Source organism: Typopeltis vanoorti, chromosome 8, assembly GCF_054136105.1.
Source record: "Typopeltis vanoorti isolate ZY-2024b chromosome 8, IOZ_Tvanoo_1.0, whole genome shotgun sequence".
Classification (NCBI taxonomy): domain Eukaryota; kingdom Metazoa; phylum Arthropoda; class Arachnida; order Uropygi; family Thelyphonidae; genus Typopeltis; species Typopeltis vanoorti.
Genome location: NC_143556.1, coordinates 12,289,784 through 12,303,600, shown reverse-complemented (window position 1 = coordinate 12,303,600; position 13,817 = coordinate 12,289,784). Strand labels below are relative to the sequence as shown.

The 13,817-nt window shown below is 32.4% G+C and overlaps 1 protein-coding gene across 1 annotated transcript in view; it reads right to left on the bottom strand.

Moving 5' to 3' along the window:
• The window catches only part of LOC150103736 (E3 ubiquitin-protein ligase COP1-like), a 405,850-nt gene that overhangs the window by 28,068 nt on the left and 363,965 nt on the right, over window positions 1–13,817 (bottom strand). Inside the window, exons 17-18 of the mRNA XM_090396516.1 lie at window positions 10,905–11,022; window positions 644–768 (exon numbers count right to left, since the gene is read on the bottom strand). Of these exons, the coding sequence (XP_090252642.1) occupies window positions 644–768; window positions 10,905–11,022 (243 nt within the window). The remainder of the gene's footprint in view (window positions 1–643; window positions 769–10,904; window positions 11,023–13,817) is intronic.

Genomic DNA, 13,817 nt, shown 5'->3' with positions numbered 1-13,817 from the left:
GCTGAGAAAATTGTGGAAGTGAAACTTGAAATTAATTGAAAACAAGCACCAAACAAAGGTTGTTAAGATCAGATTTCACTTTATGACAAATTGTTGCAAAAGCATGTAGTATGACAAGGATCTGCACTTTAATTTTGTAGATCTGGAAAAGGAATATAGCAAGGTGCCTAGAGAAAAGCTTTTCAAAACAATATAGCTATATGGAACAAATGGAGCATTACACAGAACAATATATTAGTTTATATTTAAGTTGTCAGTTCATGGCTACAGATCACATTATGAGAGACAATGGCATTAAACCTGATATTAGAATTGATGATATCAAATTTAGCTTTTTGCTTTATCCAGATGATGTTATACTCCTAAATATATCTAGTGCAAGTCTCTAGAATCTATAACTAAATTGCATAATAGCTATAACAAATTTGCGTTAAATAAAAACATCCAAACTATGAAAATAGGCAGGAACATACAAATCGTCAGTTGAATTTCCTAAGCTTTTCTACACATCATTAGTATATGCATACAACATATGCACTTATAAAAGGAATGATTATTTTATTTATTTTTTTGTTAATATTTTTATAGTAGGAAATGTTTTAACTTTCAAGAGTTATTACTTTAAGTGCAGTTATTTACCCACCACAAGCTATGTAATCTCCATCAGTAGCCAATCCCACAAAGTTCTTTTCATTTAGATGACCTTTGAATGACCGGACACAATGTGATTTGCTAACATTCCAAAGTTTCAACTGGCTATCAGTAGACCTATAAAACAGACATGAAATATTGCTGCATTTTTTTTGATCCCCATAGATGCATACATTAAAATCTAATATATACTGCCTATATTAAAAAACACATATATAAACATCAGTGATATTGAAACTATTTCATGTCAAATTTGAAGCATAAACCAAAAGGAAGAAAAAACATTTATGGCAAATTTCAATAAATTTGAGTTCTTAATTGAGTGAGAAAAAAATAAATATATACTCATAAAACTTAGTTTTATGATTAAATCTGATAAAGATGTCTTACTATGAAATTATTTTATAAAATCTTAGATAAGAAAACTTTGAATTCTCTATTTTATATTTTAACATAAAATAAAGAATTATTATTACATAAAAGCATTAATGGAAAAGTGATGGAGCTAGCAGAGGAATTACCAATATATCTTTTTAGAGAAATTATGTTATCAATAAGAAAGAAGACGAAACAGGTGAGACACTTCTAAATAACTATAAGAAATTAATTTACATTCAAACAATGGTGATATGATAAAGGAAGGATTAGTCACAGTGTTAATACTACACAAAATTTCTGAACAAGAATCAATTTTAAGTAGAATGAGGCAGGCAAATTTCGAGAAATGGAAAGTGGACAATGCAAACTTATTTGTTCCTACGGTCCCATAGAAGATTCTAGAAAGAAAAAGGTAGAGGAATTTTTGTCATTAGAGAGGACAGCTGACAAAGAAAAAGGAAAAGCTGGTTCGAAATTCAAAATTCTCCAATTTTGACATCAGGTTTAATATCACTTTCCTTCATAATGCGATCCATATAGACAATGAATAAGAGAGAGAGGATAATGTACATCCTTGTCTGACACCAGGTTTAACATTAAACCATCTTGCTGTACTGCCTTCAATTCTAACAACAGACTTACAACTCAAATAAAGACTAAGTATTGCTTGATATAATGCCTCACTGACACCATACAACTGTAACGTTTTGAATAGCTTCTCTCTTGGCATCTTGTCATATGCTTTTCCAGATCTACTAAACTTAAATACAGATCTTTGTTATATTCCCATGATTTTTGAACTATTTGTTGTAAAGTGAAAATCTGATCCTGACAGCCTCTATTTGGCCTGAATCCAGCTTTTTCTTCAACAAGCGTCTCTTCCACGCTTCTTCTCAACTGTTTCTCAAGTATACTGGCATAAATATTACCAGGAACACTCAGTCGAGAAATACCTTTGTAATTCTCACATTCAGTTTTATTTCCCTTTTTATATATAGGTACGATGAGAGTTCTACTCCAATCATCTGGAATTCGTCCTTCTGAACTATGCAGTGAAACCACTGCATAGTTCAGAAGGACGAATAAGACTTTTATATACCTCCATATGTGATCATTTCTGGGCGAATATCATCTACTCCTGCTTCCTTTGCACATTTCAGGCCTTTGATGGCTTTTTCTACTTCAAGTGTGGATATGTATTTCTGATTGCATGCTTGGTCAGCGTTTTTTTTTTATTTATTTATTTTTATCACTGTGCTGTAGCTAGTTTCATTTAGCAATTTTTCAAGTAATTACTCCATACTTTAAGGATATCTTTTTCTTCAGTTTTCATGTCACCTTTATCATCTCTAAATCCTTTTACAGCACTCTTTCCTTCATTTCTGAGCTTCTTCAATAACCTCCAGAATATCTTGCCATCTTCTTGATATTTATTTTCTATGTTCTTACCAAAGTCTTCCCATGACTTTTATTTAGCTAGTTTTACACACTGTTTAGTTTTCTTACATTTGTCTCTGTATTCTCTAAGAGCACAAGCTAACTTATTTGCCAGGAACTTTTGCTTCCTTCTTTTCATTCACTGCCTTTTTAATTTCCTGTGTCCACCATGGAGTTATGATTTTTCTATCCTTGTAGACAACCTCACCATATGCCTCTCTGGCTGAATCAATCAATGGCTTTGCCATTGAATCTCCAAGGTTTGATTCCTGTACTCAAACTCTTTCATTTTTTTCTTGAATAATGTTTGTATATTTTAGTCAACAGTTCACATCTGAGAGCTGCTCAACTTTTATTCACTTTAAAACTTTATGTTCTTCTTTTCAATATGAAATTCAATTTTATCTTGGTAAAGTCTAAATGGTGATCACTTTCAATTTCAAATCCTCTGTACACTCTGGTGTCCTGCACCAGAAGGAAAACAATAACATAGTCAATGAGATTTTTCTTATTCTTGCCTGTTCTCACCATGTGAATGGGTACATTATGTTGGAACATTGTGTTAGTAATAACCAGTCCATGTCCTGAGCAGAAATCCAATATATATTTGCCATTATTATTAGCTTTGCTGTTTTTTTCCAAATTTTCCCAAAATATTTTTGTTTTTACCAAAAATAAAGAGACAAAAAGGGTTCATTTTGGTGATGCAAAATTATCTAAATTAAGTGGATTTTAAATCAAACATCAAATGATGTTTGATGTTTGTTTAAATCAAACATCATTTCAAACGAAACTTTTATAGTTTCTGTATTCTGGTTTGAAATGATGTTGGATTTAATATCCACTTAATTTATATAAGTTTGCATCACCGAAATGAAGCCCTTTTGGCTCTTTATTTTTAGTAAATACTTTATGTACTGACCGACAGTTTGCTTACAGAAGATATACCCTCCGACGCTTCAAGTTCCTTAGTACTGAGAGTTCTTGCTCGCTTAGGTTTCTGCCTAGTCTCTGATGAAAACCAATGAGTTTGAAACAGCTGTCAGACTAGTGAAACCTTATCAAAATGAACCAATAGGAGGCAAATATACGAGCGCTTTGAGCGTTCGGCACTTCCTATAAGGTTTGGCTATGATAACTTGTAGTATGGCGGCAGTGTATTCCTGCAAGCTTTCTGGTCAGTTTTCACACGAAACTTTTATAGTTTTGTGTATGTCTGACAATCATTTCCTACTCTGCTATTTAGATCCCCAAAGGACCAACTTTTCCTTTTTCATTGTGTCAGTTGCTTTTTCTAAAGCATCAAAAAATTCTTCCATTTCTACCTTAGCAGAACCTTCTGCAGGACCATAGGCACAAATAAATTTCATTGTCCAGTTCCCCATTCTGATATTTGCCCAGATCACTCTACTTGAGACTGCCTGCCATTCAAGAAGATTAGCTTTGTATTTAGTGTTGAATACAATGGCTACTCCTTTTCCTTTGTCATTGCCTGAATATAACATTTTGTATTTATTGCTCAAAAAGATCTCACCAGTTTTTGCCTTTTTTTTTTGTTTCAATCACCCCTATTATATCGATCTGGTACTTATCCAATTCCTCAGCTAGCTCCATTTCTTTGCCATTCAGGCTTCTTATGTTGATAGTACTGATCTTTAACTCTGGTGATGTTGAGTTGGGGGTGTGTTTTAGGATTTGCTCCAGTAGCTGACTTTTCCCTTTTGCCCTAGTTCCCTGGGGAAAACAACGGGGGCCTTGTTTAACTGGGCAACGCTTGGTTAAACAATGCCGGCATGAAATTCTGTCATGTTGTACCATCATTTGATATTGTGGTTTAAGCCAATTAGAATACAATTTGGTCAACTAAATCCCAAATTGCCAGCCTATCCTTGTTCGTTCAGTATCCAGATGCACCCTGTTAGATGCCTAACAGGGTGCACCACGAGAAGGTGAGGATTGGACACTAGATCAGAAGCTCTGATCGGTTCTCTGCATTAAAGGAATGCGGAGAACCGAACAGCTAGGACGTCTATAGACGTCCAGCTAAATCTGGATATGATTCAGCTCACCTGGTGAAAGAACATGGATAAGAAGTGCAATTTGGCCGTGAGGCTGTTTAGAAGGTGTGATAAACCCTCGTGCTGAAGAGAACACTGAATCGGATTATCTCACGTTCATAGCTGCATCTTAGTTGCTTATAACAAAAAATGCAGTTCCTTTTGCTACGTTGTGTACTTAGTTATATTGGACAGACTAAAAATATAGAAATTATTTATATTTTTGTTTTCTCTTTTTATTGTACAACACAATTTTAATGCCTGGACAAAAGAAAGATCCTTGCATAATTTCTTCACTTAAATATTGCCTTACCTTGGAGAACCAATTCCATTTTTAATTTTTTTGTACTAATTTTTTTCTAATCACTTACTCGACAAAACATTTTCTTTGTTCTCGAAGAAATTAATTCACAATGATTATTTGAAATATTATTTAAAAAAAAAATGAAAGAAAGAAAACCAGTTGCTGACGTTCCAGATTATACCTTCAATTTCTGGTTTCCCTGTATAATTGGTCATTATAAAATGAAATTAACAGTTATGATTTAAATTTATATGTATATATTTTCTGTAATTCAGATATTATGCACCAATTTTTAAAGTAAGCGATACTTTTGCTTATATTCTATCATTCAAAATATGTATATGCACATGCCTCAATTGGAAATTTCATTTCAATATTTTTACAATAGAATTGAACTTTATTTCGCCTCTGATAGTTTAAACCCCCCCCCTCCCACTGCATCACTATACACACCCAAAAACTGTTATGAAACATAGATACAGTACAGTTTTTATTTAATTTGTTATTTTTCTCTAGTAATCGTTCCACATAACTACTTTTTCGATACAGAAACTAGATGCTGCTTATTATAAATTAGCAAATTATAAATCAGAAAATACAAATATTATTTCTTGTTTATTATAAATCAGGAAATTGTGATATTGTGTAATAGGGGAATTAATATTTAAAATCAATCAGATGTTATAATGGCAAAAATAGTAAAAAAAAATCATTTGCACTTTTTTAAAAAACACAAAGAAATAACATTGTAAATTCACCCAGTGAAAAAGAAAATATTACATATTTTTCTTCTGTTATAAGATTTTTTTTTCCTTGTAGTACAAAGAAATCACTGCATATAACATGGGAGAATGCAAGAGGGCAAAAATCTGTAAATCGATTACATTATAACTAATAGAGAAATCATGTCAGAAAAAATTATGTAAGAGTTCTAACATCAGTAGATATAATGACATTTTCTTCTAGTTTAGATATGTGGTGTTGTTGAAGTAGCTAAACCTTTGCTACTATTTTACAATGAATGGGCATGTTTCACTAGTGATTTACATTTGTAACAGTTGTCTTGTGAATGATTTATAAAATAAATTCTCTGAAATATCTGCTGAATGAATAGGTCTATAATCCCCCCCACCCCCGAAAAAAAATTTATGTAATGCATATGCTCATTTTCTTTTAAAATAATTCAAGTCCTCTTTTTCAAGATAATTGTATCAAATAATAAAAGTGAAACTGATCATCATAAATTAAGAAATTATTTTGGCATAAATATGTATCAGAATGTCACTATTTCTGTGTTAGGATGTCTGCTAATCAACAAGACATTCTTGATATATTCTGCACTACAGCTTGAGGCACTTTAGTGTAACTAATGGAGAAGTGTTCTGTCTTTTCTTTCTCAATAGCAGTGAGAGTAATCTAAGCTTTTAGATTTTCCTCCAGCTAAGAGGATTATTATCAAGTATTTCTAAGACATAGATTATTTCAGAAACAGCAACCAGCAGCAGTACAAGTAGTAATATTTAGATTTTTTTAAGAAAAAGAAACAAAAATAATACTACTGAACTTTCTTTTGTGTGGTATGCATATAAACAGTTTTACATGGTGAAAATATAGAATAGCGTTCCTAAAATTTCAAATAATTTCAGCAGACAGTAGAACAACTGATTTTAGATTGCAAAGAAATAGCATAGAATGGGAAGCTTCATGGTATTGTCTGGAAAAGCTTTCAAACCTGTAGAAATTTAGAGTAGTTATGTAATTGTGTTCCATGAGAGGATAGGAGGGGAAGCATTAAAAAATCTTCAAAATGAGCATAAATTTTGAATCATTCCGTTATATGATATCTTTCATACTATGTTTTCAACATACCTACAGTGGTTATGTACTGGATATTATCATAATATGCATCCTATAAAAAAAAAAAAAGATGAAGGTGAAGAGTCCCTACTAAAATATCATTGGATAAAAATTTTGATCGGAAATCTCACAATCGGAAACTGAGTAATGTAATTTAACATCATTTGTTATTCATAAAAACAAAACAAAAGGCCATCATATTTATTTCAATAAATGTTATTTAAAAAGATAAATATCTGACATATTTTCAATGCAAACAAACATTTGAAAATCCACGAATAAAAAATGCTTCTGTATTATCAGTAAAGTGAAGAAACAAAGTTGTCTTGTTCCGTTGCACTGATTTGAAGAATAAAAGACAGCAAATTACTATTACTAAATAGATTCATTGCAAAGGATGATTGGTAGTCATTTCAGGAATGATTGCTTTCGTACATATGAAAAAGAACAAAAAACAGGCTATAATAGCCGTAAAAATATAAATATGAAATGAGTTTCAATTTTTGGGAAGAGACACAATAAATCAATTGTGAAGCAAAAAAAAAAGTCAAATATCTTAGGAGTAAAGGAAATTCCAAGCAACAAAGTAATCTTAAAGACAGGTGACACAAAGGTCGCTAACCAACAGTTAATCCACCAATGGCTCTAAAATAGCCATAAAGGGATTAATTGTGGAGGGAGGTAATGGCATGATAAAAGGTAGAAGGCCGATGAAGTTTTGATCCATGAAAAAAAGCTCCAGTGGGCTGGCTATTTCATCCACCTCGGCCGGTTGGGGGGGGGTTAAAGGCTATGTGGAGGTTCTCCTCTCAGTTATACAGCTCTGACCCTTAAGCATTCCATGAGAAGAGATACATATCACAAATGCTCTGTACTATTTCCCATAAAAAAGAACAATTTTTTTCCAGTATCCTTTTTGACGATACCCAAATTTCCAGACAGTTTGAGATCTCACTCCTTGGAATCACCCTCACATCAAACCTCTCCTGGTATAAACATATCTCAAACTTTGCATCCTCAGCCTCAAAAAAACTAAGATTTCTCTTATATTGGAGGCTAATGAAAAGGTGATGAAGGTGGCATGAAACCAAAGACATTTTGGATGTCTGGTGTGATTACTTTGAAAGATTGTTAAATGAAAGAAGCAGTGATAGAATAGTGATAAAAATATGAGAAATGCAATCAGGATATATATAAAATAGGTGGAAAAAATATTTGACAAAAAATGTTGAAATATTATCATTATAGCAACCTTCATGGCAAAATCAGATTATAAGTAGAATCTAGCTAAGCATGCCAAAGGAAATCCTGAAGAGTTCTTTCATTATGTAGCAAGTAAGAGGAAGAATGACTATGGAAGATTAACCTTAATGAATGATGATGGTCATGAGGAGACAGAAGTGGATAAAATTGTTGAGTTACTGAGTGATCACTTGACAATGGTATATCATCCTAGCGAGGTTACTGCTTTAACCTTTGTGACAGGCACTAATGTGGGAACAGAGGGGGGGGGGATGAATGGGAAGTTTTTAGGATAATGCAGAATCGATGTATACATAGCTGTGGGATTAGATGGATATCAGCTAGGTTTTGTGAGAATGTGCAAGGGAATTGGCAATGTCTTTGACTAGGCTTTTTAATTTAAGTCTAAACTCTTTAAGCTTCTTCCTAGGCTCTAATTTAAGACTCAGATAGAGTTCCAAGGGAGTAGAAAGAGGGCAAAAAAATTCCCTTCCATAAGGGATGTTCCCAGAGTGCAGCAGCAAATTATAGACCAATCAGTATTTCAGGTTTGGTGTAAAAGTACTAGAAAAATTAGTTAAAAAGAGAATTCAAGAATGAGTAGATAAAAATATGATGCTGTATTAACATACATATATCACAGATGTCTGTCAAGAACTTGAGTTTTTCTTCAACAGAATGAAACCATTTTCCTAACCCTGGTTCTTTTACCTATAATTTGTCCCATCTAATAGAGGAGAACTTGGTAGATTCAGCCAACAAGTAAACAGCAAGTGTATATGTATACCATCAGGAAATAGCTAATACAGTTTTCTACTATAACAATTCTAATGACTGTTATGCTTTTAGGAAAAGAAAAGGAGACTAGCAGATTTACACTGAAAAGCTTTTAAATATCTTTTTTAAACTGCAGTCTGTGTCAAGAAAGTTTATTTCAATATATATATATATATATATATATATATATATATATATATATATATATATGTTAATACTTTCACTTGAAAGCCCTTAAAATATTTTCACTTGATATATTTTCACCTGAATAATTCATAATTCAGTATGAAATTAACAGAAGAGAAGCACATTCGACAAGACACTAATGAATTCTGAAAATCTTTTTGGGATTACCTGTAACAAAGTATAATTTGGACAGTTCAATCTTGAATGCAATGTTTTTTATTTCAATTATGTACTGCAATTTATCTGTGCCTCTCAGTTTTTTAGAATCTTCAGTTTTTATTATTGTTTCCTCTTCCTAAAAAGATACCCGATGAAGGCTGTAAAAAGCCGAAACTACTGTTTTTTTATCATTAAAGCTTTTAATTAATTCTTGGTTTTTAATCATTAAATATCTTCTAAATATATATATATATATATATATATATATTAATCCCACATGTCCATAAACTGATAGCAAATCAAGAGAAAAGTAACCTGTTGATATTATTTTTGAAGAGCTGGAGGTTGTAGTCTTGAGGAATACTTCAGGAAAAGGCTGTCCCACAGAAGAAGTAAATGAATGGAAGAAGCAGGTTCAGTGATTTATAGTTGAACTGTAAAATGGATGCTGGACAACTGTTGCTTATAATTATTGTATACAGAAGAAATGGGGAAAGAAAGAGCTTCCCTGGATATATCTGTAGAAAAGACACAATGAAGAAACTCACCGACTGTGAGATAGTGACTGGAGAGAGAGAGAGTATGTGAGAGAGGGATCATTATCCCTCTTCTGCACAGCCTCAAGAAATTCTAGAAAGAATTTTTGGTGAACCACCCCAAGTGAGAACAGTACTCTAAGATAAGGGAAAAGCTGAGATTTGTACAGCATTAATAGCTGAACAGATGAAAAGTAACATCATGAGTGAAAAAGGAAGCCCAATTTTTTGGATGGAAAGGCTGAAGACCAAATATAGACCCTTTCTAAGTTACTTCAGGCCTCCAATAACCAAGATGTAGGTCTCATACTGGGAAATGAATTTCATACCACTTAAACATACAAGTTATCCATCACCTCATGGTGAAATTGTATCCTACAGCCTGTTGGTGGCCAGCTTATATGTATACATACATTCCTTATATAGATAAAAAAAAAATAAATAAAAATAAATAATAACAATAATAAATTGCAGTTTAAATCAAGTTGTGTAGATTTTGTAGAATGCTACAAAAACAGGTACAAGACAAGGGTACACTAATGACACTATTATTCATCAGCTGTATAGATCATATTACGAAAAAAGCGGCATTAAACCTGACATCAAACTTGGATATACTAACTCCGATCCTCAGTTTATGCACAATACACTACAAAATCCAATAGAAGCATGGATTAATAAAAAAAATACAGATATGTGGCATCAAATGATTAATATACTGATATAAAAATTTTGCCAATGAAAATTTTATATTAATGTGCTAATAATTTGTACTGAATAATTCATAATTCAGTATGAAATGAACAGAAGAGAAGCACATTCGACAAGACACTAATTAATTCTGAAAAACATTTTGGGATTACCTGTGATAAAGTATAATTTGGACAGGTTTCAAAAGAATCTTTTTCATTCTCTAAGCTACAAGAGAAGAAGAAAGAGCAGTATATGTTATACAAATGTCAGATACTTTTGGTGAAAAAGAAAGGGGGGAACAACTGTGATCAATGATAATTAAAAAAGAACACATTGAGATATTATTAAATTGGAATATTTCCAATTTTGAAATAAATGTATCCACCAACTTTATCTTTCTAAATGCCCCAACAATCATATAATATTAGGATCAGCTTGATGGACAGTTGAAAAAAGTGAAAATATTTTAACGGCTTTCAAGTGAAAATATTAATAAATAAATTTTTATGTACTAATCTTCAATTAATTGTATAAAAATAATGTAAGAAAACTAAGATTTCATTATTTCAAAATCACTAAAATACATAGCAAAAACGTTATACTAAGATAATAGCAGTAAATACTTACGCTGAAACCACTTCATTAGGACTTAAAAACTTTACATATGATACGGCTTTTTTGTGTCCCTTAAATACTCCCAATGGCTGTTTGGGATTTCTTAAATCATAATAATGAACACAGTGATCTGAAAATACAAATGAACAAACTGAATTCTTTCAATAATTGTTCTATCCAAAACAAAGTTAAAACTGTAAAGGAGAAGTAATTTTCAAAACTGATTACAGACAACTTATTTCTTGAATAAACCCATAGTCAGTAAAGTACAGTTTGCTACATAAGTTCTTTAAAATAGTGTCTGATGCTAAAGGGCCACAGCTTTAATGAGTTTTCTATAATGGTGTTCTTATTAATGAGAACTGACTACATAATAATGGCAAAATACTTGAATGTGTTGTGAAACAAATGAATTACTACTACTATTAATAATAATAATAATTAAACTGGGTTATGATGCTGTTCACAAACTGGCTATTTATCACATATTTTTTTCCATGACAGTGTGAGCAATACCTTTAAAGGACATGTATGGAGATCCAGAACTTCCTCCACATGAGGACAGCAGTAAAATGATCCCACAAGCAGACTGCTAGACAGCGCATGGAACCAAATTTAATGGTCACAAATCAAGAACATAAGTGTATAATCCTGATGGCACCAACTCTACCAGACCATACTGGGAGGGGAGGGGGGGGGAGATAATTGTTTATTTGTCCAAAACACTGGAAAGATGGGTACACCAAATTCTCCACAGATTTTATTGGAAAAAAAAAAAAAAAAAAAAGACATGACCCATGGACAGTATTGGATATGGCTGGCCTATTCACAATCATACTCTAAGAAGAAACTTATTAAGAGAGACCTCCAGGGAGTCAGGGACTCACCGAGAGAGGCCACATACTACATGCACCAGCTATCATACGTGTTCTTGATTTCATTCGCACTGCCTGCACACACAACATCTAATGGCAGTGCATTTGATACATAGATGAGCTTTTCTAACCAAATAGTATCGGATATTTCCACTAATTTTCAGAAAGGACTTTTTTTTTCCAATATTACATATTGGAAAAAAAAAAAGTCTAAAATATTTCTGCTTATTTTCCAAAGTAAGCAGGAAGGTTTGGGGATCATTTACCTCACTACAGTTTACCATTTACATGAAATCTCTTAAATGACAGGAATAGGAAGAATCACATCCAAAATTAAATGAACTGTATCACCATGAACAACAGAGAAATGCTGGATGGTGATGGGAGTATTAGTAGTCTGAGGGACAAATTATATGCCATATCAAGCAACTAAGAGAAGTAAAACCAGAAGCATAAATACCTAATTAAAAAAGGATTAGGATACAAAAATTGTCATTAACATCTGACAACAAACACATATGTAACAGTCAGACAAAACACTGACAGCAAACCAAAACGATTTATATCCTACTTAATAATTACATGCAGTTCAGAGAATCATTCACTCACTCTTATCATTAACTTAGCAGACATGGAATATAAAAGGCAACAACAATACATTTGCATATATAAGAAGTTTGCGTTTTGTAGGAAACCACCTGATCAGACCAACTGCTCAACAAAATGACAGTCTTAATGCTATATATTTAACACCTTTAAATGGTATTTTTATGTAATCTTTATGAACCACAAAGCCTGTGTATACTGCAAATATAAACATAATATGATAACAGAAAGAATACATCAGCATGATATAAAGGTGGTATACTTAATTAACTAGTTAACAGATATTTTGTTTTGAGCATCACAAAACACTGTCATTGGATAAAACTAAGAGAATTCAACTGGAATCGATTGGACTCTGCTGTAACATTTTAAATGTAGCCTTTGTACTAGACAAACCATAACACTATTATGAACTTTGGAATACAAAGTCCATCATTCTGATTTGAATCATGTAAAAAAGGGTTTGGAGCTTTATATGAATAAACACACATATTTAAAAATGCTCCAATGAAGAAATTTGGTATTAACTCGAAATCCACGGCTAGCACCAAGTACATGCTGGGCCAATCTAGCATCTCTGAACACCAGTGTTCAGAGATGTTCAAGCTTCACTTCTCAGCTGAACAGTCAGATTGATAAAAGAAAGACAGGTTACAAGAACATTTGATTTGATAAACATCTGGTGGCAACAAAAGAGTAAGCAGGTCTTCAAGAAAGGAAAACACCTGGTGGATTTTCTTAATAAGTTTTATAAGTGACACCATAAAATTCCTGATCAAATTTCATCTAGAGGTGCTATAGAATACAACAGGACTACGTTGTATCAGATCTTATATTCGGGCCTTCTAAGGCACTATTAGCTACATCAAGGGCTTTTTCTGGGGATCTTTTCTCTAACAAACAACTGTTTTGTTCTTTCCTCCCATTCTATTCCAGGTGACCATAATAGATTAGTTCTACTCATACATTTTTTTAATGCTAATATGCTTTCTTTCTAATATTCCTTTCAGTATCTTGATATTAAATATGATTCTGCCATGGATGAAACTTTTCACTCTCCTAATTTTTTTCTCAGAACTCTCATGTCTGGATATCTAGTTTCTAGGTATGCAGACATGAGATCAACTATTTTAATTTTAACTCAACTCTTAATAATTCTGCTTTTATTCAATACAAATGTATTTAAATGGTTCACTACCATATTAGCTTTGCTTATTGTATTAGCCATTTCCAAATTTAGTTTGACATCCTCATAAAAAATTTGCCTGAACAACTGATGTCTTCCTTTTGAAGTTAATGTTTTACATATTATTACAACTTGCACACTTTCAATTTATCCTATAGGGCAAGGGTGTTCAACCCGTCGATAGTGGAGTGATTTTTGGTCGATCTCTTGTGTATTCCTCCTTACTTACAAATTTAATTAAAACTGAAAACATAATAT